Source organism: Netta rufina (genome assembly GCF_964035555.1).
Source record: "Netta rufina genome assembly, chromosome: 2".
Taxonomy (NCBI): Eukaryota; Metazoa; Chordata; class Aves; order Anseriformes; family Anatidae; genus Netta; species Netta rufina.
The window spans coordinates 138,259,460-138,287,144 of record NC_140124.1 but is presented as its reverse complement, the minus strand read 5'-3'; the positions used below and the strand labels follow the sequence as shown (position 1 = coordinate 138,287,144).

General features: G+C 37.7%; 1 protein-coding gene across 9 annotated transcripts in view; it reads right to left on the bottom strand.

The window, feature by feature from the left end:
* RIMS2 (regulating synaptic membrane exocytosis 2) overlaps positions 1-27,685 on the bottom strand; it is a gene marked incomplete at both ends in the record, with an annotated part of 453,369 nt that overhangs the window by 316,114 nt on the left and 109,570 nt on the right. For all 9 annotated transcript variants that reach the window (XM_084282078.1, XM_084282089.1, XM_084282091.1 and 6 more), the window contains one exon: positions 22,054-22,364. In XM_084282078.1, the coding sequence (XP_084138204.1) occupies positions 22,054-22,364 (311 nt within the window). The remainder of the gene's footprint in view (positions 1-22,053; positions 22,365-27,685) is intronic.

The window sequence follows — 27,685 nt, the reverse complement described above, 5'->3', positions numbered from 1 at the left end:
TTGCATTTTATATATATTAAAACACTTCAAAATTAGAAGCCCTTAGCACCTTTTAAAAGTTCATTGCACAGCATCAACCATGCTAGAACTGAGCACAATCAGTGGCATCTCTGGATGCTCCGTACCTGCCTACTTCCAGGCAACCCCCCCTGTCTTAGGAGCTGGTGCACGTACAGGAGAAGTCAAAGAGCAAGAAGCAGAAGCAGATTTTTAACTGAGGCCCACAGCAAAATCCTGCAGCAGAATATGCATGGTGAATACTACTGAACCTAGAGAAACCAAGTACCCCTGGCTCAGAGCATATTTTCCTTTTTCCTTTCAATACTTGTGCCAGATTAGAGGGTAACGTTACATAACATGACAGAATATATTCTATCATCAAATTGAAAAACAACAATTAAAAAGATTTGCCTTAGAATATCTTATTTACTATGCGCAGCTTTTAACATCTTAGCACTAATTACAAAATCTCTAAATAAACCAACATAAAATGAGGGCCATTATTAAAGCTCTTCCACTGAAAGCGATTTTAATCCCAGAAGATATGGGGAATAAGCAACCTTCCAGCTAATTAAAGTGTTGTTTTGATGTGCTCTGAATGGAGTACCCATCCATGCTTCTCTGGCCAGAAGGATGGCAGCTACAACTCAAATTTTTAAGGAAAAAAAAGAAACGTGAACAAATTCAACTACAGGACTATCTAAAAGGGACCTTGAAGACTTCCAACCCACACCTAAGTTAAACTTGTCAAAAGAGGAACAGAGAAAATATCAAGTAATAAAGCTATTCCCAAATATTCCTGTTTTCACATGAAAACCTACAAAGTATTACACAAAATAGTTTTTAATATCTACTTAATTTAAAAAAAAAAAAATCCACATAATTTTTAATATCTACTACATTTATTCCTATAGCATACTGTGCATTATGGAAACATTTGTATTTAACAACTGTATTACATTTTGTGGTTAAAAATATTAGGCTACATGTATGGCAAAGCTGGGAACTGGAGTTCCTGGAGTAGAAACTAATGAGTATTTATGGCTACCTTGCAATAACAAACGAAAACTTTACACTAGGTAACCACCTTGTGCACATTACTTGCCAATTCATGTTTGTAATATAGGAAATTTTGCCTTCACTTAATTCCATCTGAAAGACAGTATATGGAAATTACTGCTGCAAGAAACAGAATCATGTTGTTACAAAGGATTCCAGTTATTCAAGTAATTATTAGCCTCATACGCACTTATATAACTACATGGAGACAATGCTGACCACGGAGTAGCTACAAGACCAGTATCCTACCATATATTTTAATTAGATCAACATTTTAGTGTGCGACTTATGGATGGTTATCAAAGCCAAAATGTTCTTGTAGTTGCAAGGAAGGTCTGAATATTTGACTTTCACCTGTACCTTCATTCTCAGATACTTAAGGATTTCAGTGATTTTTCAGATATGGAAGTTATGAGATGCATTCTTCTTTTGCAAAATTGTTCTAAACCTACTGAGAAATAGGATACATATTTTAAATTTCTCATTTTTTCATTTTCTTCTGAAGTAAGAAATCGATAGCTTGTAAACAATATTCTTACATTGTAAGTATATTGTTTAATGAGAAAAAGACAAAAGTAAAGAGAGACTTTTTAAAGGCATATACTCCATAGATGCAATTAGAAGAAAACTCATTTATAATGATGTGGGGTTTTTGAGCAAACACACTTTTTTTGGACATCTGAAATTTTTAATTAAGATTTAAGTTACTGTTGACTGGAAAAGTACTAATTTTTATTTCAAAAAATAAATATGGGACAGAAAAATAAACAGAATTTCTCTCTTTCCTGACCTGTCTTTGCTCTCACAGAGATCCCTTTGGCAAAGAGACAATTCCTCCCCATATTTACTAGGTGGCCTGTATTATTATAATCACTCCATAAGGTAGGCTTCTTCCTAAACCTTCTCCTTCCTTACTTACACCTTTACCAAAACGTAATTGTTTGGGCTGAAAAGAATGAAGGAAGCAAGAGGCATAACAAGAGCAGGTCGGAGGGGACAGAATAAAGGAGAATAAGCAGAGTGGGTTGTGCCCACTGAAGCACACATCCTTGCAGAGCCAGAACAGAGCTGACAATCAAAAGAAGTCTGCAGAACCACAAGTACAATTTATTTCCTGCACACTCATACTGTTGGAGAACAAAACAGTACAGGTACTAGTTGACTTACTGCAAGCCTGGTAGTGATTTTTAAATGTTTCAGCATTTTTTATATTAGAAAAGTTTCCTGTGGTGAAGGGCAGAGTGATTTGGTCTCAATTTAAGAAAGAATATCTTCAGCATTCCCACATTAAAAGCCTCATGTAAGAGTTCTGGAAAAGGCACCAATTATTTTTTACCAATTTGATATTTAACTTCCTTATTCTTGAGGTCTCCTTTTCACTTGTCACTCACTTGTCACCTTCCAATATATACATTGAAAGAAGAAGAGGTCCTATATATAAAAGCTCCCTTTTTCAGACAGTGCTTATTCTCTACTTCAACATGGATAACGTAAACTAAACCTAAGCATTTGCAATTCTGCCATTTCCTAACGTTTGAGGGCCTGACTTAACTAAACTCTGATTTGATTATTATAATATTTTGTGTTTATACCTGCACATATAGATACGCATTCCTGCTAATTACTGTTAAATAGTAATAAAAGTCATTTCTATACAACTTTTACAATGGATTTCATAGCCAGGAGGATGAAATGCTTTAAAGATATTACACGGAATAGGAATATCAAGTACCGGATACTGTAAGTGACTATTTTGACATGGCTGAAATGGCCCATTTCAAAACAAAAAGGCAAGCCTGGGAAAAGATTGTTGTATCCACTAAGCCAGGCCCCACTGAGATCCACACAGATACTACTTCTCTAGCCAAGATGAATCTTAATAAACACCCTCCAGCTATCATTTATAAGAAAAGTGTCTCAAGAAAAGGTCTTTTTGTTTGTAAGAAAAGGTCTCAAGTGTGCATGGATATTTTTCAACTTATATACATTTGTATTTCAAATATAAGATTAAACTGCCTCTTGACCTCAGAATACAGAAAGCTCATAAGGTAGATTATTATACAAAGCAAGTTGACAATGTGTAGAAATATGCTATCTCAAACACTACTTACAGGCATCACTTCTTTATCATAGCCACACAGAACATCATTTCATAGGAAGCTGTAGCTTCAAAAGGTGAAGATGTTCAACCTCATTAAAACTCATAAGGAATTTAAGATCATTCTGCGATAAAAGATACTACTAAATACAATTTGGATTAAACTCCATTCTTATTTACTGGATATTGCATGAAAGTAGTTTGACTGAATCAAATAAAATGGTGGAGATCAGCCATTTGGAGTTTGGAGCTGGAGTAGGTTTTTTATTTTACAGAAAGTCAAACCTCTATTTTTTTTTCATCTAGACAGTAATAAAACTACGTAAGTAACAATATATAAACCCCTGTAACACATCAATTGCATTACTCTCCTATCTGCCCTTAACAAACATTTATCTAAATACTTAAGGTAAAAAGTTTTGGATTGTTTTACATATTCTTATTATGACTGGAAAAAATACCTGAACAACACTTTTCAGACAGGTAAGATAACAAGAGTGGCCTCGAACATTGGCTAGTTTTAACTGTTTATAAAACTACTCATTTTTGGTCAAATTAGCAAACTGGTGTTCCAAGATGGGGCATGATTTTAAAGGACTAACTTAAATTTAATTCAGTAATATGATGAACATTTGACTTAGCTACTGCAAATGAAATGTAACCAGACTTTCTTCTGGGGTAAAGCACACGTTCATTTGTATTTCAGCACATCAATGTGCAAAGGTTCAGCTTCACATGAGAAGTTTTGCAAGTACTATGGCAAAATCTACAACCGTAAACTTAAACGCATGAGCACAGAAGTCACAGAATCCAGTATTCTGAGTATCCAAGATCAGAAATAGCAAAGAGAGGAAAGCAAATAAAGCCCCATTCCCAAAATACAGAAGTACCTAAATCCAGGCTGCAGGGAAGCATCAGCCTCTGCTCAAGAATCGCAATAATGAATCCACTCCTTGAGCTGGCATCTGAGCAGTCAGTCACAAGGCACCTTCGTTTTTAATACAGGAAGCCTGGTGGTTAGAATGGTGTCTGGGAACACGGAAAACTAAGTCCCAAGTTTCTCTTCCGCCTTCTTCAAGTATTTCCCAAAAGTCCATATGAACCCCCTCTCAGTTAATCCAACGGGAATTTATCATCGCTGAGGCGGTTCTCTTTCCCATAAAACAATTAAATATTGAAAGAACTGTTTAATTCACTGAGTTAAACATTCATTGAGAATGGAAAAGTGATACTGATTTTATTCTCTTTTAGTCAGGTCAAAGATCTCAGATGGGAGATACTGAAATTCCAACTAAGAGATCAAACCTTGCCACAGAAAATATCCACTAACAAAGTACAGTAATGTAAACAATTGTGTGTTCACCTGAATATCCAACCATCAAAACTTGGGGGGTTTTTCTCGTCTGCATCTTTATCTCAGTACCTTCTGCATTTCCCTATTTCCCTACTTTCATTTCCAAGGCATTCTATCAATATTCATGTAATTCTTTTCAATGACCTTCTTTCCAAAAACAGTTCTCCATCTTCCTCCCATTTCTCCTTTTAACAGCAATCTATATTCTCCTTTTAGTTTAAGTTTCAAGTTTTAAACCTAAGGATATGAGACTTTGAAATCTGAGTAGTTTGTCTGCTTTTTCTGTCCACCTTACTCTCCATTGCCACAACTGAAGACACTGGGTAACTTCAGCCAAATTGGAAAAAGGGGCATAAATAGTAAAATAGTTAAATTCCAACAAGCTGAGTGAAAATCATTATCACCAGAGGAGGAGAAAGACTGAAGTCAGTGTTCATGGAGTAAAGGCAGGTAGTGCTTAGCCAACACCCACTCACTTTGGCAGTAGATACTGGACAGTGAATAGCTACGTAATTGCCATGGTAAGTTCGACAGAAGAGTCACAAGATAGGAAATGCTGCTTAAGCTATTGTTATCCTTTACCATATCACAAAGGAAATATGTGGGATACGTCTATAAGCTATCTGGATTGTGGTGCTTGTGGAACCCTCTGTCTCTGTTATATTTAACCCCTTCATTTCTCAGTTTCCACTGGATTTGCTGCTAAAAGTATCCCATGCACACAGGACTCACCACAGTTTGTTTCCTGTTCCACCAGCATTCCCACATTAAAAGCCTCAGGTAAGAGTTCTGGAAAAGGCACCAATTATTTGTTACCCAGTTTGATACTTAACTTCCTTATACTTGAGATCTTCTTTTCACTTGTCACTCACTTGTCACCTTCCAATATATATATTGAAAGAAGAGGTCCTATATACAAAAGCTCCCTTTTTCAAACAGTGCTTATTGTCTAATTCAACACGTATAAAGTAAACCAAACCTAAGCATTTGCCACCATGCTCTGAATGACTATAAGGACACCAAGATCAATCTATTTACATTCAGGAAAAAACACTGAGATAAACTCTCAGTTTACATTTTGTACCTTTGCAGGAATCTGGATATTTTTAAATGTTATCACCACACGGCAGGGAAAAAGCATGCAAAAGTCTACTTTATAATTAAAGATAAAATTAACCTGGACACACCTAGATTCCCAATAAAGTCAGGGAGTGTAAGCCGTATCAGCCCAAAAGGCCAAGTCTTGACAGGAAAGTCTGTATCAGCCTTAAATTTCCTAAGCAGAAAAGTGCCAACTTTTCTAATTTACATGTTGAATTTCTGTTTCACCTTCCTACATCCCATTGTGGTCTAAGTAAAAGACACAATTAGTCATGATCCACCAGTCAGTATGGCTTTAAACCTTTCCAAAAGATGGTGAGTTAAACATGAGATTTTTACCTACAAATTTATTACAGTTTGGCACGAATATACTTTGCAAACAGGAAGCTGAGATTTTACTTTATTTTGACCAACTGGGGCTTAATTAAAACCTAAATCTATGAAAGGAAAAAATGAAGACTTGTGAAACCTGAATGTTTAAATGAGTTGTTCGTTACAAACAGTTTCAGTGTTAAACAATCTACATTTCTGGAAACTCGGCTAACACAATGAGAAGCCTGATTTTGCTCCTTATGCAGATATTAGGAAATGTGCCATATGTTCGGTTGGGAAATCCTGCTGTTAGGCCCAGTGTGGACACATCCAGAACTGGCACAAACCACACAAATTGCGCATTTCAAGACGAGCGAAATAAACAAACAAACTGGACAAGGGAAATATGAAAATGATCATCAAAATCAGTTCTTTATTCGTGATGATGGACTCTACCACAACAGGTCTACTTCTTGAAATGAATCAATAGCCTCAGATTAAGGCACGCTTTCCATTATAATTATTTTGAAGTTATTTTTATTATTTTAGTTTTTATTATACATATTTATTATTTTGTTATTTATTATATATTTTTATTATTTTATTATATATTATTTAATATTTAATATATATATTAAGTTTTGTTTTGTTTTTTGTTTTTTGTTTTTTTTCTCATATCTCTGTTCTTCTCTCCCTTCTGAAGATCACACAATATATGCAACTTGCATGGTGACAGAATGCTTCTATTGCTGGAGCACATCCCGAAATAGGGAATAAAGCAGCATAAAAAGCCTCATTCTCCTCTTATCTAGGCCTATTGCTGTAACTCCACAATGTCAAGTAAAGTTATTTCCAATTTACACTGGAGAAAGAGCAAAACATGCAACTCGTGAATGGTAAAATCCTCATGCCAGAGTGAAAGCTCTCGAGCATTTTACCTTTTCAAGCCAATTGGAAACACAAGGCAGAGGGAAAGAGTTTGCAGTCAGCAGTTTTCCTCACACCCTGAACAGCATAAATTCAAAAAGTTCTATTGGAAATCTACTGAGTTCAATCACAAAGCTTTCTCAAAGGTGTAGGACTTAGGAATGACAGCTATCAATCATAATAATAAAAGTTGTAGATGCTTATGACATCAGGCATTTTTTAAAAAATAAATTATTACTTCTTTCTTCTTTTTCTTACTACAGTAATTCATCCCATGCTCAGAATCCTAGCAAATTCACTACGAATTGTCCCTAGGTGAATATGAACTAATATTACACATATTAGTCACCAAAGTTATGTGTATATATAAATAGAATATACAATTGCATATATATTCCAATAATATTCAGATCGTAAAATATAATGTACATTTTTTATTAGATAATATCAAAAAAGAAGTATTTGAGTTTCAGGATAGGTTTGAATGGGCATTTGAATCATGCTGTTCTAGTATTTGAATTCTAGTATTTTCATATTAATTTCAAATTTTCATATAATCACATTGATTCAAAGTAAAACAGATTTTACTCCTGCTTTCCAACAACAACCTCAAACTCAACACTATATTATTTTATATTTTTAAGTCACAAGATACAATTTCAATATTACTTTGTATTTCAGTATCTAAATATTATAAAGTATGTGACATGTTCATAGAAACAATCCTGAAAACTAAGGTTTAAGTATGTTGTTGCCTACCTCAGGTCCACAACAAAACCCTAGGGCCTCATTTTATTCACTCAGACACTTAAGCACTCTGATTTATTCCACTTAAATACGGATTCCTAAGGTGCCTAGTTTAGGAGCCCAGCCATCTTTTTCTTCCTAAATAATCAATTGACAGGAAGAGGGGGATGTAAAACTTCACGTTACTAAAAATTCTTTGAGTGCCCCCAAAATAGGTTTAATAAAGTGCTCTTACACTTGTCTAAGTACCTTATTCAGGAGGTATGAATATAACCTACCACATTTCTATGGCTGCATTTCTATTGCTGAATCTGATCAATTCCTGCTTTGGCTGTGTTCTGACACCATGTCAGAAAAGAAATGCAGGTGTGCACGTACTCTCCTTTTTTCCTACCCAGCTCACTGCCCCAGTATATAATCCATGCTTTTCATAGATCTGCCAGTTTTCCAGCAAAACTCATATTGATCATAGATCTCCCATGTATATACATATGCCCTGAAATATAGGGATGCATGTTATTTAATTCATTGTTCTGACTCAGGGAATAATTAACTCTATCTATCTTTCTGCTGGGGCAGAAATTGCATTTGGCAAATCAAAAAAAAAAAAACTACCTATTCTTCTAATAAATGTAGAAACAACTTTTTCAACCTTAATGATTCTAGCTTGTACCAAAATAATTCATACATACTGCCAATTTTATTTCCTGTCTGCAGGACTGGAAGGCTTCCTATAGGAGAAATACATCTGCTTTTCTCCATAGAAAATGCCTGTAAATTCTGACGCATAAAATGAACCTATAATCAGCTCCCCGCTTTATTCAGTGTCTGACAGCTTACTGAAATAGATACACATGTTAAGCTTTTAGCATTTGTGCTTATTCAAATGCATGGTATAAAATGGAGAATCATAAAATCACAGAATGGGTTGGGTTGGAAGGGACTTTAAAGCTCATCCAAACCCCCTGCCCTGGGCAGGGACACCTCCCACCAGCCCAGGTTGCCCAAAGCCCCATCCAGCCTGGCCTTGAGCACCTCCAGGGATGGGGCATCCACAGCTTCTCTCTGGGCAAGTATTTTTAAATTTTAAAACTATTAAACAAGTATTATGAAGATGGAAGAATCAGGTAATCAGAGTTAGAAAAGGTCTAGCTGAGACTTCATTTCCTTGACTAAAGGAGTAGCTGGCTTACCTGGCAGGGAACAGTAGGCCGTGATACTTTGGTTGAATAAGCAGAGGAATAAATGTAAAACGCATTCATACGGCAGGCAATATATGCAGTAGATGCCGCACCTTGCAGAATGCATGGTTTGGAGTAGTGTATTTCAACCAATTTAACCTTCACCTGACTCACAATCAATTGCTATTTCTTTGCACCTCATTACAGTACATGAATCCTGCTTTATGCCTCATTTGCAGTTCTGGATGGCTCACCAATGAGATGTGTCTCAGTAGGCAAAGAGGTGCTGGCCTAGAACAGAGATGTGATTGATTTTTGAAACAATGCCTATACATTGATATCTTCATCTGCTCCAAAAAAAAACCTGTTCATCATTTTCATAAGAAGTCAGAATTTTTCACCACTCAGAAAAAAACAAAGGTGATTTAAAATACAGCTAAGAAGCATCATGCATGATTAGTAATGTAAAATATTACAAACAGAAGCCAAACTGCGTGCACTAGGAGTTTTCAGACATGTTTCCTTTTCTCTTCGTATCAGGATGACTGATTCAAGGTGAGAGCTGATTTCCACAGTGCTCACAGACAGTTACTACTTACATGTATATCCCCTATACTCTAAGTTAGAGTGATTTACAAGAGGACATGATTAGCACAAAGCAGACAGCAAAAATTAAATCCTACAACAGCACGCTGATGATTCCCAACAAGGTAAAGGCACATAGCACAGTAACGAGTTCAGTATACACACTCAGGTAAAGAGAAGGAAAGCCAGCAGGAATAATATTTTCTTTGTGAAATAAGAAGCGATCCTACTCTTTGGATGAGATCTATACACAAGCACTTACTTGACTGACCAAGGTGATCATAAAGCTCCTTACAATGAAAACAAAGTAACAACTACATTGAAGCCCATGGTGTGGTCATGTTGTGGAAATGTATATACGTTGTGTATATCTCATTTCATGTGATTTGGAGTTTAATTATTTTTATAAATTCCCTTTAGTCACCTGGCCAGTATCTTACAGAATTTATTGCAGTACCTCTACTTTCAGATGACTGATTTGGACCCTTAAAGGCCTCCAAACTTGTGTTGTGTGTCAAAGTGTCCAGGTGATCTGTGATGGAAACAAATATGCGCATACTAGAAAATAGGTCATTCTACAAACGACAAAGATTAGCCTTTTTGTTTTATGAAGCAGGAGCTAAGAGAACACGTGTATACACTAAATTGCTCATTAATTTCTGCTGTAATTCAGTGCACTGGCTAAAAGTTGGAGCCTTCCATATCTTGGGAACCAGTCGAAAGAGACTAATTTATCTTCCTTTCATGTCATTGTAGGATTTATGCTGTCCTGGGTTGCTCCTATCTTCAGCTGGCTGGAATACCAGAAGAATATTTTCCTAATGAGGACACACCTCTGGAATTCATTTCCTTTGACAGTGTCATACAGCCTGCATTTTATAAGCATTAAGGAATCGTGTAAATATTTTAATTTGGAGAGACTTCAGTTTAATGCTGGACTTTTATGTTAGTGGAGTAATGGCAACGCTGGCCATTGCGTTAAAATCTTTGGGGACGGGTGTAAACTAATTTAGTAATTGATTGTTTTCATAAATGTTAGACTTCATGATACTTAGTGATCACCATGGTATAGATTTCCAAATAAATTTAATTTTCATAGAGGAACAAATGCTTCCAAGAGAAGAAGCCCTATGCCACAAAGAGCATGAAATGTAAAATGCTTGTTTTGAGGGAAATCTCTTGGTTTACTCAGCTTCACCAAGATTAACTCTGAAAATAACTAACAGCTTCTGTGAATAACTACAAACGTGACACAGGATATGCTTTTCTCTCTCACAAATATCCATAGGTATTTGAAGGAGGAGTAAGAAGTACCTAAGAACAAATGGTCCTGATATATGCCAGTGCGTCGGTCACTACTGCAAAGTATCCAAAACTTTTTGGAGGAGAAAACGCAGAGACACTGCTAATACTGGCCTTAATATCCGAAACTCCAGAGTTTGTTTTAAGAGGCTCATCTAGCAAACAGTTTTCCTTTCACCCATTAACTAACATATCTTCCTCTCTTCATTCTCACTATGATTCTGAGTATCTACAATTGATGTTTTCATTTAGGGAAGAATCTCTGCATCCAAAAATAAATAAATAAATAAATAAATAAAAAATCAAAGCAACCAACCTGCTGAGTAATAATTGAATTATTTTTCTTTCAACTTTCCTTTATTCAAAGATCCAACTTCTTGCTTCCAATCTGCATACATATTTTCTAAATGAAAATAAATTCTCCAGCCATCATATTTACTTGAGCTGTAAGACATGGGAAGCACCCAAAATACGTATTGTTTTTAGGAAGTCTAAAACTCAAGTTAAATTGGTTTTGTTTCAAGAGATCTTTCTCAGCCTATTTCCTGCTAAGGAATGTTACAGGAAGATGAATCACTACACATCCATTTCAGAAAGAAAATCCAATTATCTCAGCATCATGAGGAGGTGAAATGGATGAACTAACTGTTGAGTTGTTGACTTGTTAAAATTCAAGAGGTAAGATTGTTAAATTAATTGTAATTCCTCTTCTAGCTTGGAGTATTCCTCACAGTTATAACTGGAGCATAAAGATCCAACTGAGGAAGGCCCGTTTTTGTCAGCCCAGGACCTGATGTCACAGTCAACAAGGTTTAATTAAAATTAATCCACCTCTGGAAGAAAAATTGGTTTTGTGCACTGATATGGTACGTTAGAATCCAATGACCCTCTGAGGCTTTGGACTTTATTTGGCACTACACAGAAAATCAGATGCTTTCCAGTTTAATCTCCTCTGCCACAGTGGTAGTTTTCTGTTTGTTTGTTTTACTGAGCATTGTGGAAGTCTATCATTTAAAGCTCAGACAAAGATTTTCAGAAAGTCATTACAGAATAAAACAACCTGCAGCTAAAATGCAATGCTTTCTGTCAAGACATAACCATGAGGACTGTTGGCCTTGCCGTTTTCCTTTTGCCAAAGAAAATGGGTTTCTGCACAAAGTTCACGCTTTATCTTACTGCAACCTGCACAATAAAAACTTATTTGGCAGATATACTACATCTGGGGACCCATTCAGGCATGTAGAATCAGTTGAGAAAACACTGAACCAGACATTGGGAGAACTATCTGGAGCAACTTAAACCTGCTGTCATTCTCTGAACATGATGCACTTCCTGAGGTCCCCAGTCCGTCTCCCAGGAGCACAGCGCTGCAGAATCGGGCACGTTCTGCTGTCGCTTTCCGAAAAGCCAGGGCATGGCTGCAGGGCACAACGCTGCACAGTGCAGAGATGTCAGAGCAAGGTCCGAACCTTAAGTTGGACATGCACAACCCACTGCGTATCATACCCAGATATTACCTTGGATTTTGTAACTCCACTTTACAGTTAAAGGTTACTGACCTCGTATAATTTGTATTTTCATCTTAACGTGAAATGATACCGTACTGCACTAGTTTGCTGGTTTATTCCTTTAAAAGGGAACAGTTCCTTCTGGTTAGTAGGCAACACAGAGGGGCTGTTCTCACTCAAAGGCACAAAATTCAGATTTGTCAGAGCTTGGGAGAGAAGCACTCACATTACTACAAATCTGGAAGGAGACTTACGAACGGTTGAAGCATTGTTGGAAATCAAGAGAGAGGTGAGCTAGAGCAAGGGGAAAGAAAGACAACCAGGCTAGAGAAGAAAAGGTCTGTCTTTAAGTGAAGGAATACCATGAGCATATCTTTGAAAACACTTCTAATGTCCAGCCAGAGTTTGGTCAAGAACTCAGATCAGATGATGGCGCACAAAAGAAAGAAAATTAGCAAATAATATCAAAAAAGACACTCCAGAGTGGACAAAGGGACAAACACAGATTTGGCTTCAACAAGGGGCAGAAAGAGAAGCAAAATAATTATGCCAAGGACAAGGCAGAAAACAAAACAGTACCTTTCAATAGCATAATATTTCATCATGAAAATATGGCCATCCCGGTCACATTATGTTACATTCACTTTTCATTTATTTTTTTCCTCAAATATGACTTAATGAAATAGGTTTACATTTACTAGAACTATTAATCTTGCCGTTCGGTTGTCATTTATCTTGTACATTGCATTACAGAGCTGATTGCTTTATTATTTGTGTATTCCAGAGGCACAAAGGAAGAGCCAAGGAATTAGTGCCAGTACTACTTATTCATTCTCATTTTTTATTTTCAGCCCACATAGCCATGGTGAAACGCAGGAACACAAAAGACCATTCACTGAATCGCCTCCTGTAGGTTCCAGAACCACTTTGCTGCCAGAGACTGCAAACTTGAGTTTGCAGAGTCCGTTATTAAATGTTAGCCCATGCACCCAGCTGCACTCCGCAGACGCCTCTTACTCACCTTTACACACCAATTTTTTAAATATGGAATTCAAACAAAATCTGTTATTTACACTGCAAGAGAAACTAGACTCCAAAGGAAAAACCACAGCACAACTAAGGATTATGTACACATGGTGAGCCCTAAAATTCATGTTTCTGCAAGGTCAACAAAACAGTGATTTGAGAAGATATGTTCAACCCAGAAAGGTACCGGTCTTGTTAATTAAAAACAAAAGCAAAAATACTTCTATCCTCATTTTTTTTTCTGATATTACTTTCTTTCAGGGTCAATTTAGCTAAAACCCAAACTGCACTTCATTCCGTAAACGTTAGCTGATGCTAATGTTTAATACAAGCGTTCAATACTCTGATACAGCTGAGATCTCTGTTTATAAATTTAGATTATGAATGGTCTTTTAGCACAGCTAAAGATGTAGCTGTGACATACAGAAGTGTAACACTGCAGTGGAAGGCCAAATTTCATTTCAAAGATACCGAGTATCAGCAGTGACTATCAGGACTTCTCTAAGCTCATTCTTCTACGAGTGAAGGAAAATCAAATAGTAAGTGCTGGTTGCACTGAAATGCAACAAATATAAACAACAACAAAAATATTATGTGTTTAATTAAAACACTCTATAATGTTCGAAAAGAAAAGCAGCAGTTTGGGATTGTGTATCAAGGTAGGCTAGTTCTGCAACAGTAAGGGCATTTTCCTCTTTCTTTCCTCTCTTCCCAAACAGATTGGCTTTCTCTGAGGGAAGGACACCAAATTGTATCTACTATTGCTAAGAGGGCCATGAGGGTTTTTGCGACTCAGTACATATTCTACCACTACAGAAAGAAGGCTAGCTTAAAAATAATAATAATAATTAAAAATATATATATATATATATTTTTTTAAATAAAGCAACATAAGAAACGTTTTCAGACAACTCACTGGTTGTCCAGTTACTTTGCAGGAAAGAAAAGCAGAGGAGGGGAGGGAAAAAAAGAGAGGAGGAAGGAGAGAGAGAGAAGTAATTGAAGTCTCAAAAACCACACTGCAGTCACAGAGCTGCTGTGTGTGCCCTGGCTGTTGCATTAGCACCGAAATTATTTATGGTTTGTGTGAGTGGGAGACCCACAAAACCAAGGTTAGGAGAGAAGCAGAATTGTATGGTTTTGCTTCTCGGATGACAGTTGTACAAAGGTAATGGTGAGAGATGAAAAGCTCCCCTCTTTTGCAGAAGTTAGAGGAGCACGGAGGTGCTATAACCCACTGCAGCCCACTACTAAGAGGTAGGAGCTCAGCATGCCTGCTGTCGCTGGGCTGTGAACTGGCATCAGTACCACTCAGGAGCTTCTTACAGAGCCTCTGCACGCAGGCATTAGAGATGGTACCAAACTCCTCACTCGTCCTCCTAAGTAGGTGTAGCTTAATCCCTTGTTGTGTCTAATTATTTCATTAACTAATACACTGAGGGATTTCTGACTTTTTTGAACCTGAGGTACTTCTTTTCAATAATTAAGCACCGCATTTTCTCTGGCTCCCTTCTCATAAATTTCTATCACTTCCTCTGCCTGGAGATGATATTAATTTCCTTTTTATGCTGTTCCAGATTTAGACAGTCAATAAAAGTAGCTTTGGTTTCTACCTGTAAACTGGAATAGCCATAAAATGGTGAACCGCACCCCCGGACCTGTACATAGAGGTATGAAATGAGTAAAAGGAAACTACCTCATTTCTTCTGAGTCACTATCTCAAGAAACACATGAAGCATACACTGAAATAGGGTAGACAGCACAAGAAAAAAAAGCAGAAGTACTGAGACTAAAATTTTGAGACTGACATTGTTTTCACTTTACCACACCAGGGGCTGGCTATCAAAGTGGAGAAAATTACTGGAACAGGAGAAGAACGACAAAAGGTAAAACCTTATGTGCATGCAGTTCCAATCTCATAAAACTTCAATCTTTAATTAACGTGTTCAAAGTATTGTGGGGTACTTGTAATGCCCAAGTTTTGCATCATGTTAGTCCGTGACAGCTCTGTACCCATCCATGGAAAGGAATATTGTTTTAATTTCAAACTCACCTGAAAAATACTTGCACAAAGTGATTAGGTTTATTCATAAAGGCAAAGCCTATCATTTTGCTTTCTCAGCAATTGCGTATCTTTCCCACTGTGATGGCCAAAACCACGTAAAATAATAAATTCATGTCAGTCAATTACTCTGTTCAGTTTTGGGCCCCTCACTACAAGAAGGACATCGAGGTGCTTGAGTGGGTGCAGAGAAGGGTGACGAAGCTGGTGAGGGGCCTGGAGAACAAGTCCTACGAGGAGCGGCTGAGGGAGCTGGGCTTGTTCAGCCTGGAGAAGAGGAGGCTCAGGGGTGACCTTATCGCTCTCTATAGGTACCTCAAGGGAGGCTGTAGCGAGGTGGGGGTTGGCCTGTTCTCCCACGTGCCTGGTGACAGGACGAGGGGGAATGGGCTTAAGTTGAGCCAGGGGAGTTTTAGGTTAGATGTTAGGAAGAACTTCTTCACTGAAAGGGTTGTGAGGCACTGGAACAGGCTGCCCAGGGAAGTGGTGGAGTCACCATCCCTGGAAGTCTTCAAAAGACGTTTAGATGTAGAGCTTAGGGATATGGTTTAGTGGAGGGCTGTTAGCGTTAGGTCAGAGGTTGGACTCGATGACCTTGAGGTCTCTTCCAACCTAGAAAATTCTGTGATTCTGTGAATTCATATATAAAGAATTCTAAAATGTTTAAAAACTCAGTTGTCCTAAATGGATAAATATGAACATGTGGAAATCTACACATAGCATTTTCACTCTACCTCTTGGATACCAACTCCCTTAGTTTAAACATCTTCTCTATACGTATTTTTTATATTTTTCACAGTCTTTAAATAGTTCAGCAGGTGGAAAAATAAACTTGAGTGTGCTTTCAAATATGCTTGGTTTCCACAGCTCCAAGTGAAGACTGTGTGCTTTTCTTAAGACACCTGAGCTCTCAACACAGGTACTCGGAAATAAAACAATCAAAATCAGAGGCTGCACTACAGTGCGGTGTCATAAGTATGTAGGTTGCTCAAGAAAAACAGTGATAATCTTGGAAAGTGGACGGTTTTCAGCCTGATGGAAAGAAATATGACTGGATCTTCCACGCGCCAGCATCGTGTTTTAACTTGCAATAACCTGCTGTCAGTGGTGTTCTCAGCACCATCCGTTCGTAATTCAGTAATTAATGAAAAGCTATTTGTAAAAGATACAACATGAAACAGATGTACACACATTTTCAGTTATTTAATGCATGCTGCTCTTTGCTGTTCTTCAGCTAGCTTGTGCCTGCTTTTTCCTCTCTCCTCCTGCTCCCTTTTATTTTGGTCTCTTTTTCCTCTCCGCTCACACCCTGACATCCCCAACTGCAGTCCCAAAAGACAGAGCCTATGCTGCCGGCTCACGTTGGCACTCCTTCCAAGAACAGAAGCAAAGGGACATGGTGGACCATTTCCATTCTGCCACCATTGGAAAAAAACACCTCTGTATGTGGGAAATGTGCATATACATTCCATAAAAATTAGATGCAGAAAAACCTGCATCTCCAGACCCAAGCAACCTCAATGATCTTGTTTGCAGTTCTCACCCAGAACAAAATGAACCCCCTGAAGCCACTATAGTTAGTGAAAACTTCTCTAGAATTGTATTTTTTCTGAGAATAAAGAATAGGGAAGATAGAAAACAAACCCTCAAAACACACATGTATCTTTGAAAGAAGGGAAGAGAGATATATTTTATCTTTGCCTGCTGGCCTGGGAAATGGATACTGCTGTTGTGCAACTCTGCAGCTTCTCACTCTCACAATTTGTTGTTTCCTTTCATTTTGTTTGTTTGTTTGTGACTTAATCTCATATCCTTACAGTTCTGAAGAGGGTTCAGGCAGCTTTGTTCATTAGTCTTGCTCCAAATCATGATCTCGCAGATCATGATCTTCACAGATACCAAGAACCAACTCTCTTTTTTGATACGGCTCATCCTCTGATAGAAGCAAACATAATAACTTGACTCGTAAAACATGCAAACGAACTTTCTTGCAATATTTTCACAACTTTTTATGTTGAATCTCATGAAAAATATCCCTGAGAAGAGCTTATCTTTCAGTAATAGGACGCATAAAAACATATATTGTAAAGTAAAAGTTAACATTTTCAAACTTTGGAGAGAATTTTGGATTCTATGAAGATGTATTGGGGGGGAAATGAAATCAATTAATCAATTCACATCTTAATCAATTCACATCTGCCTGAACTACATAATATCATTTCAGGCAGGCATGAGATTAGAAACAGTTACACGATCATAACCTTGTGCTGGGAAGATACATGGTTCATTCCCTACTCCAGACAGATAGGAAAGAGTTTGTATATGAATCAACACATCTGGAATTTGACACAAGATTTACGATTTAAACAACTAAACAAAGCCAGATCTGGAAAATGACTAAAATGGTTTTAAAACTGATCTTACCAAACACAAGAAAAATAATTACCACACAATTCAAACATGGGAACATCACCTGCAGATCTAACAATTCAGGCAAATAGAATGGCACAGGAAAAAGCATTAAGGTTCCCTGTTCCCCAGCTTTTATTAATGAGATGTTACACACATTTTAATAGGACATTACAAATATTTGCTTTGGTTTAGGCTGAGGAATGAAGAAATCAGCCATTTTGCATGCTATAAAACGACTGAAAAAAGTCTATGCCTATTCAGACCATTTTGTTGCTAGAAATAAAACTAAGCTTACTGAACAATGGGTAATGTAGATCTTGGAGACAATAAGAGTATGGGAGTGCTTTTTATCAAAATAAAATAAAGAGGGCCCTTTGTGTAATCCAGAATTAATGTGAAATTGGATCATACAAATCAAAGAACTGCAGTGCATACAGCCATAAATCCACCATCTGTGCACAGCAGACCTCAGAATGGACCTTCTGAGGCTCTGGATTACAGAGTAATATTTTGCATTTCTTTGATTCACATCATTTGGCACTTTTCAAAACACCTAGCATTATACTACATCAGAATCCATACTCTGCTCGCACGGTTAAGTCTATGAAAGCCACTATGTATGGTGACTTCTTAACTGCCCTTAGCATAAAATCTCCACGCAAAACAAATTATGGCATTGTCACCTAGGATGGCCAATTACTGAAAGTAAATTAACACTAGATCTTACGGTGTGGCTGCTGCCGCTGCCTTCTCCACAGATTCGCAACACAGAAAGCTGTAACAACACCGTAAGGCAGATTATAAATATTGGATATGGACAAGGAAAAAAAAATTAATAATGGAAAACCGTTCTGCTGGCGCTAAGTACAACCTGCTGCTGAATCGTTTATGACTTCTCTTTTCCTCTGCAATATGTCCAACGTAAGAAAAACATCCTTGGAGAATGTGCAATCTGAAATCATCCCAGACTGCTTTAAGGCAACAAATTTCAGATCAATCAGAGGATCTACATTCAAGTACCTATGTGTCTGAGCAGTTTAGGATCTATCAGTTGGAAATGGAGCTGTTGGGAAGAGAACAGAAGGCCAGTCTAACACTTCAAACAATTACTACTGTGTTAATAGAGAATAATACTAGTAAAGAAAACAGGACAAAAATATAAGTACTACTCAGGAATGGTAAAACTTAAAAGCAAAACAAAACCAAAAAAAAGTAAGGAATAGACAGCAATGGCACTGACAGCCTTGAGATTCAGGGAACATGACCAAGTGTCCTGGTTTTGGCTGGGGTAGAGTTTGTATTTTTCACAGTGGCTCATGTCGTGCTATGTTTTGGATTTGTGACCAGAACAGTGTTGATAACACACTGATGTTTGAGTTACTGCTGAGCAATGCTTGCACAGCACCAAGGAGTTCTCTACTGCTTATGCTGCCCTGGCAGTGTTCAGGCTGAGGCTGCACAAGAAACTGAGACCGGACAGGCCAAGTGGCTAGGCCAGGTGACTCCATCTAACCAAAGGGATATTCCATTACACAGGACACCACGTTTAGCAATAAAAGAGGGGGGGAAAGAAAGCAGAAGGCAGAATGGTTGGAGTCATGGCATTTATCTTCCCAAGTTACCATTACGCATGATGGAGCCCTACTTTTCTGGAAGTGGCTGAATGGGAAGCAGTGAATGAATTCCTTATTTTGTTCTGCTTCCACATGGATGACCAAAAAAAAAAATTTTTAATGACAAAAAAGTTTTTCTTGCTTAAAAAAGTTTTTCTTGCTTTTCAGAAAAACTGAAGTATATGGAGTCTTCGAGATACCTTTATTGTAAGTAGTTTATTGATTTAAATTTTTGAAATTAATTTTGGCATCAAAATTAATGTATTTGGAACAAAAAAGAAAATAGAGACAATATAGTTCTCATTTTCTACTTAGTTCCATTATTTACACTGTGCAAGGTACACACACACAAAAAAAAAAAACATTTAAAATATTTCTCACTTTGTGATCATTTCCCTGTTATCATTTTGATCTGCCACATTTTTCTCTTAGGGCTTATCTAGACGAATGGAATCTACTCCATACTAGAGTAGCTCAATTTTTGCATTTAATGTAAGAATTAAAATAGGCCTGTCATGATAATCTTTCATATAACATGTTTTTCTACTGGCTGTTTAAAAAAAAAAAAAAAAAAAAAAAAAAAGCATTCAGGAACTAAGGCTTGATAAAACAGAAAAACAGAATCCCTTAGGAAAAGTTGAGCACAACTGCATGATGACAACTGTAAGTTTCAAAGGGCAAAAATCTTAAAAAAAAAAAAAAAGTTTTCTTAACTTGATCAATAATAATAAGCAGAATATACATGGATTTATAAACATTAAAGTCATGATAAATTATGATAAATATTCTATGTATGACTTCAGTAGAAAGATAATAATATATTATGTTCACTTCTTAACAACCACTGAGTGTAGTAAAATTGTGAGCCTTCCCAGTATTGCTGCTGAGAACAGAGTTGGCATGACAGCCTACAGAGGCTGGAATTTAAGGCCCATCTCCATCTCTGAATTTTAGACTACTCTCTCCCAACAACGCTGATATTGCCCTCTAACAGCCCATTTGACCAACCAGCCCTTCATGACTGGGCATCAAGCAGGAATCCTTTTCATTACCTCCATCAAAGGAAAGACAATTACCATGAGGTACACTAGGCACGGAAGTTATTCAGCAGACCCTCTAACTTTCAAGCACATGCAACACACAGAAATATACTCAAGGCATACTTGCGTGTGTTAATGAGGGAACACTAGTATTAGCATCCAAATAAAACAGAGAGGATAAACTTGGAAAGAGCACTCTGTTGAGCAGTGTTGATAATGATTAGCAGAATGGTTCTGACTTCAGGCATGAAGTCCCCATTCTTCCTGTTGATAAATATTAATTTATACTGCCCATGTCAGAGTAAATACATATTACGTATCTGAATGATATGTTTGTATCACCCTCTGTCCCTCTTTGCACACACACATAATATAAAAAAGCTTTCAGAGTTAATTTATTGCAAAGAACAAGAAAGCCTGTTGATTTTTTATTTTTTTTATCATCCCATTAACGTATGATTCCATCTCCCAGGCAAAATTAAGTAAAAAAAATAAATAAAAAGAGAATCAGTCTCTGGCTCATCATCTCTCCTGCTCCTTAGCATGAAGTTATGCTGCCAGCTTTAGTTCTGTATTTCTTGGATACTACACAAATAACTGAGGAGCACTCAGAGCCACCAGGTACTGAACCCATCAGCTGAAATGGGAGCAAAGGGCAGCAGGCAGAACAAGTGAAACAAAAAGGGTCAGATTACTTACATTTAATTTGTTCCCAAATAAAACCAAAACCAGGAAATGAAATATGGTAGAATCCAAGAGGTGAGGTGGAGGGAAAATGATTTTAATTGTATTAGCTGCAAAAGATATTATAGCTGTCTAACTTGCTTCAAGTTTGAGGTATAAATATTGCTAAAAAGGTTATGGCTGGGCAGCAAGTAGAAGGTTGCCAGATTATGCTGCTCTGGCTGCCAAATACCAAGGCAGGTAAAGGCCTCTGGAGAGAGAGGACATCATTTCCATGGAAACACGTGAGCAAGCTGACTCTCTTCTTCCCTTCCCCAACATGTTTCAAGTTGTAGTCTGGTCTTGTTTAGAAGGAAATTCAATTTATTTAACCTAACAGGTTTTACTTTTGTGTTCCAGTAAAGCGCAGCCACAGAGGTTGAGAGCCTTCTGGTGACTTCTGGCACAATCACATCAACGGAAAGGGATGGAGGATGTATCTCCACCCTCTGGCCAAATCCAGGTCCTACTACAGTACTGTTGAAACAGCCACTCAACCAGTGCTGAGTCAAATCAGTGAAAAATAAATAAAAATTGATTCTAATAACAATAACTAAGAGCAAGAAACTGAGAAACAGTGAAAATACTCAGATCATCACTCAAAGATTTCATCATCACCCATTAACCTTCAAAAAACCATTTTTGAACTGTATTTTGGATTACAAAAATTCTGCCATGAAGTGAGTGGCCCCAAACTCACGTGTGTACAGCATGACTTTGGTTCAAGCAAGTCGCAAGCACGTGGACAGGCTTTGTCACACTGCCACTGTCATTTTCCGTGAACTCTTTTTATGAGATGGAGCAAAGAATACACATTGTCTATGACCATCTGAACGCAGTAAGAGGCTCTTCAGCTGCTTCTGCTTAGGGTTGTTTCAAAATGCCCAAAATGGATTTTATAGGTTACAGAATAAAAACAAGATTAAAGCTCAAAAGGAAAAAAATACATTTGTACCATAAATTCAACAGACCTTTTCAGTAAAAATACTAAACACTTTCTTACCTGTCTGATGTTGTGTCGCTTGTTACTTGGTGCTTTACTCCTGAACCATTCTTAATCGAGTCTTGTCTGGTGAGCCCTTGAGATCTACTTTTGTCCAAACCTTGTGTGGATATGTCACCTGGCGGACCTTGGTACTGCGAATGCTCCTGCAGCTTTGCTTTCTTCTCTTGAGGTGCTTCCTCGTTCCGCAGACCTCTGATACCTTCTTGGTCAGGCTGCTGTGGTGCGTTTGATCCACTGTTATAAAACCAGGCTCCAGATTTTGTGAGGATTTCTTGTTGTTTTCGGCACAAGTTACATACCCACATTACCTGTTCAGACATATTTAAACAGAAAATCTGTTAGCTAGTAAATACTGTATACAAGTTTTCATCAAGTATGCATCAACTGATCAAAGTATAAACAATACTAAATAATACTATTTTAACTTTTCTGTTATAATTACAACAGTTGAGCTACAGCACAACATGTCTGTACAACCATGGAAGATTATTTTTTTTTAATATATATATATATAAACAGAAAAATAATTTTATTCTACCTTTGCTTCAACATTTACAATACAAGGGAAAGCCACAGACAGCAGACAAATATATGAAAAGCATCTACCAACTGGCATTCCAATGGCATCAAATGTAAAATTTGAAAATAAAGACTAAAGGCTAAGGACGACAGAAAAAAAGGAAGGGATAAAAATTTAATTAAACATTTATATTATTTATTCATTAAACCATTTTCTTAGTAAGTCAGAGTATGGAACTTTGGAACAGATTCTTTGCTCATTTGCAACAAGTAACTTTATAATACACCAAAAGACTATGCTGTGGTCTATATTTTCTATTCACATGCAGAAGCTGACTTCAAGACGTGACTTGATTTTCAAACCTATTGCAAATTAACATCGTTTTATAAATAAAGTAGCACAATACATATGGAGCCTCTCCATCTCATAGCCAAGAATTAGCTTTCACTGTTCGCTTGGTAAATGGTTAAAATTATTATAACTTCCCGGTTGTGAGATCCTACACTTAGTGATGAGATTTTTAATATTCAGCAATGTACTCATTTGCAAGGCTTTTGTGTCTGCTCACCTTAACCATGTGACAGCGCAGGAAACTGCCAATGCCAATTATTTGTAAATTAATTTCACATTCAATTCTTACATGACATTAAAATATATCAGGATGTAATGAATAAAATATAAGAGGCGAGCTACTAATTCAATGGCTTATTCAAATTGCTTAGGATGTTATCTTAAAATTTTTATTGTATTTAAAATTAATTTACCACAAGTTTAGTCCATCACTCTATAATTTAATTTTTTTAGCCTTAACTTGGTTCTTTATGTTCTTTTTGTACTTTTTGTCTTATTTCCCAAACAAAATGATACCACTTTGGAACTCCATGTTCCTTCACTGTCTACACTCAGCCTCCGGTTCTAATCTAACACCTGAGTTGCCTCTTTTCCAAATATTTACAGTGCAGAACATTCAATGGCTTAAGTTAAAGCTCTTAGTTATTCTTTACAGTGCTAGATGGTTGAATCACATTGGGAGTGTCTCCAAACTTGTAACCCACCTGGCTCTGTCCACTGCAAAAGGTTTCAGAAACTGCAAGCTGCATCTTACTAACTCCAGTAAGTTATCTAATAAAAAATCTGTGCTGTGCTGTTTCGTTGTGTCTCACCAAAAACGTTTTGGTGAAAGCTTCATACAGAAGGCTACTGGAGTACAAAGGTCCTACCTGAGCTCACAGACTGCCAGGTGGGGGTAGGAGGAGCAGGCACTGCTCGCCGGTGGCAGCATACCCCATCCTGGCAAGCATCCCTTCTCACTTTTTAGTGTCCCACCTTGGAGTAGTCAAGTCAGCTGATTTCCACAAGGCAGAAGGAGCTATCCAAGCACTGACAGGGTAAAAGGAGAGGCTGCCTGAGTAGCTGGCTGTCTGAAGTAGGCTACATCTCCCCAGAAGAAAGGTCAATGTCGCGTGTGCTTCAGGTCTGGCCATCATTCAAATACTAATGGCACAACAACTCTGTTTTGCTTTTCCTAATAATTACGTTAGAAAGTAGATAAAAGCTCTGAAGTAGAATGTCAACACAAAAGACAGAAGTATTTTCGCCCTCCTTAGTCCATAACAATTAAAAGCCTTTAGTATTTCTGTTTGTTCCACACACCACTGAAAGAGACTTTCCACCTGTGTGTCAGTGTAATGAAAGGAGCAGATTCAAAACAATTATTTAAGTATAAAAATACATAAAGTTTGACTCACTGCACCATAAAATCCCTGAAAGCTTTTTGTATTATTTTCCTCTATTGGTAGGTGTTAAAATGTCACAAAAACTAGGTATCACAGTCTAAACACTTGAGCAACTATGTCCTTGTCATCCATTTTCTCCTGGGACAATGCACTCCAGGACGAACAGTATTATCCTCCTGTACCCTACAAACTGATAGGTCTTCCTGAATGAACAGGATTTAGTATCTCCTCCTCTAAAAGCAGAATCACGAGAGCACTCCTGATCTAACCTCTTCCCCGTGACACACAAAAATTAGTGATCTGTTTCAATATAAATCTCGGCTGCTGCCAAGCTGGGTAGGTGGCGATGTACATCAGAGCACAGCAATGCAATTGGCAGGGCCACGAGACCTGGATGAAACAAGCAAGCTTTTTCTGATAACAGTTCCAACAAGCCCAGTCGCTGGGCAAAGATGCTTTACCTATCTTTGCTGCAGTTATCTACAACATCGCCTGGTATTTTCATTTCCATCTACAGCCTGGAAGCTGTTTTTCACTGTCTGTCAGTGACACGTTACGGAACATGGGCAGCGTTACAGCCCGGGCCCTACTGAAGTCAAACTGGTTCCAGTTGTTTCCATCACGCCACGTTTCTTACAGACAACCAAAGTAACTGGGTCAGACCTGCAGGAAAAAATATGGGCACTTACGCTGAAAGCACCTCATGAAACAGAAGGAATAACTTAAAAAAGAAAAAGGTGCTTAAGGTATTCCGTGTTGGAAAAAAAAAAAAAAGCCAGACCATGGAAACACACGCAGTTATGTATTTTGCAGATTTTTTTCTGCCTTTTTAAAGAGTGTTTCATAATGCACACAGCTAGCACTCCTGAAGCTTAATTTACAATGTGGTCCAACATGCAGTCTTCCATAGTGTTGACCCAAGCAGTTATAATTTTAGCTTCACGTAATCACAAAGTCCATGGCAAGTGCTACACAGGCACAGAAATTTACGTGCTGTCAGTGTGCACCACCAAACTCGAGCCCTCCTCCACTACAGGGCGCAAATGACTTCTCCATCTTACCGTGTGTAGAAGCATTGCTTCAACATCAAAAATCCTGGTAATTTACAGCACAGACCCCCCAGCTGAATGGCAGCCATGGGTGTAAGAGCACGGGGAGCAGGGTGGCATCCTCCAGGGCAGGATTTCTCCTGCCATCATGCGCCTCTGGGGCAGCTGCTCGGCAGCTCCCAGACCCCATGGAGTCCCCAGCAGGATTTTGGGTGACTTTGGATGGAAATAGAGCAGAGAGGGGAAAGGGAAACTGTATGAGTGGATCTCGTGCTTAATGCATGCCTTTTGACATATCTGCAAAGAAGATCCACAAAAGCTTCCCCTCCACAGCAGTACCTACAAAAGGCCCTTCCCTTACATAAGGGATTTGCAGCCTGGCAGGGGCACACTGCCTCCTGCGCCCACTCCTAAAACTCCTCACCACCACCCCGAGGAATTCAAAGTGTAAGTTAGGAACACACTTTGCACACAAACATCGCTGTTGCAGTTTGGGGTCAATTCTTACCACTGATTTTAAAAGCAAAAGAAGGACAAAAATGTGCTTTTCAACAGCTCTAATCGGTAAGTAAATTTAGATTCTGAAGTGCGAGCGATGCTGATCCACATTTCAATACAAAAGCCTGAACCACCACCTAGTGCCTAGGCTAAGAATTGCTGAATACCTTTTCATTTATCCTGCAAAGAGTGAAAAGAATCACACAAAATACATCTAGCCTGACATTTTGACATTAACTCTCATTTTCATTTAAGACAAATATCTTTTTTTTTAAAATAAAACACTTTTTTTTGAGAAGACATTCTGAATTGGGATCAGACAGATTTGCTTCAAACCCTCCATCTGCTTGTAGTTCACAACGATTAATTCTACACACAGAACAAACAAGTTCTAACTATTTCGGTGTTTCTTCACCACTTTTTACAAGATTATTCTACAGCATGGTCTCCCCAAAGGCTTTCATTACACAGTATTAGTACTATTTATTTTTTCCATAAGCACACAAAACCAAACTCTGCAACACCTGAAATAACCAAATAATCAGCCACTGAGCGTCTACATGTTGGACATAATTAAGGCAAGAAAAACTACTCCTTTGTGTTGTCCTAAATAAAAACATTACATATTTGTTCATCAGTTGAAACTCTTCATAACATATTACACATTGTAAACCCATTAGAAGGGAAAAGAAATGTATAGAAAAATCATATTTCAATATATTTTAAACCAAAAATGGGTAATTTAATAAAAATGATACAGTAACACAGTCCTTTTAATAGTATCAGAAAATTATGTGGAAAAAAAAAAAAAGATACCTCACAAAATGCTATTCCCCTGTGTATTATTAAAGCATAGATGTCCCAACATATCTTCTGAGAGCAAAATGGAAGTCTTACTGCATTGAAGATTTTATTAAAAGACGCAGTATATTTGATTACACATCAGCCTGAGTTTGATACTTCAGATACTACAGTCTAAGACCCTAAATCCTCATTAGCCTTTAGAATACTACTTCGAATTACAGGTGTGCACAGGTCCAAAATCATACTGGAAGGGTAGTAAGACTTCTAGGGAAGAGTAAGGCTTGTTATTACTACCAGCTCTCTTAACATTCATGTCCTTGCCAGAAGCAAGCAATATATTAGCATTATATTAACTGCTGTGCTTGCTGCTAGATAATTTCCCCAAAATGCATGTGGTTTAAAAATATGTAGCTATTATTATGTGTACCATTTCCTACACATTCTCAAAAGTAGCAAGAACATAGCATTGAAAGGAAGGGGAAGGAAAATGAAGAGTAAGAAAACTCATTGCTCAACCCCAGCATGGAGACAACTAATCACATTTACTGACATACTGAAGTTAGTTCCTTTTTTTCAGTGCATCAGTCTGTCTGCAAAACAGCTTGATTACAACAGGGAGGAAGTGCAATGTCTGAAGCCACCCTACACCACAGAAATGTTTTGAGGAAGAAATACTTCCACCTCTCCACTGCTTTGCCTTGGAGTAGACACTGCTGAATCAGTCTTGGCAGAGTGCAATATGAGCCAGCTTCCTCTGCACAGTCACTGAAGTTACAATTACACAGCAAACCCGTGTCTTCTGCTGATGTGGCCCTACCATAAGCCCATTGATATCTTCCTTACCTCTAGTCCTAATTTCTGATGAGCTTTCCCTATTTTGCCAGTTTAATCAATGGTTTCTTGATTCTGGGACTTCAAGAACCCTTTGAGCATTGTTTCGCTAGAAAACATGATCGATCTGCTCTTCTGGACATTGGTTTGTTTCCAAATACATTAAATCACCCATTTTTTTCCCCAGTAAA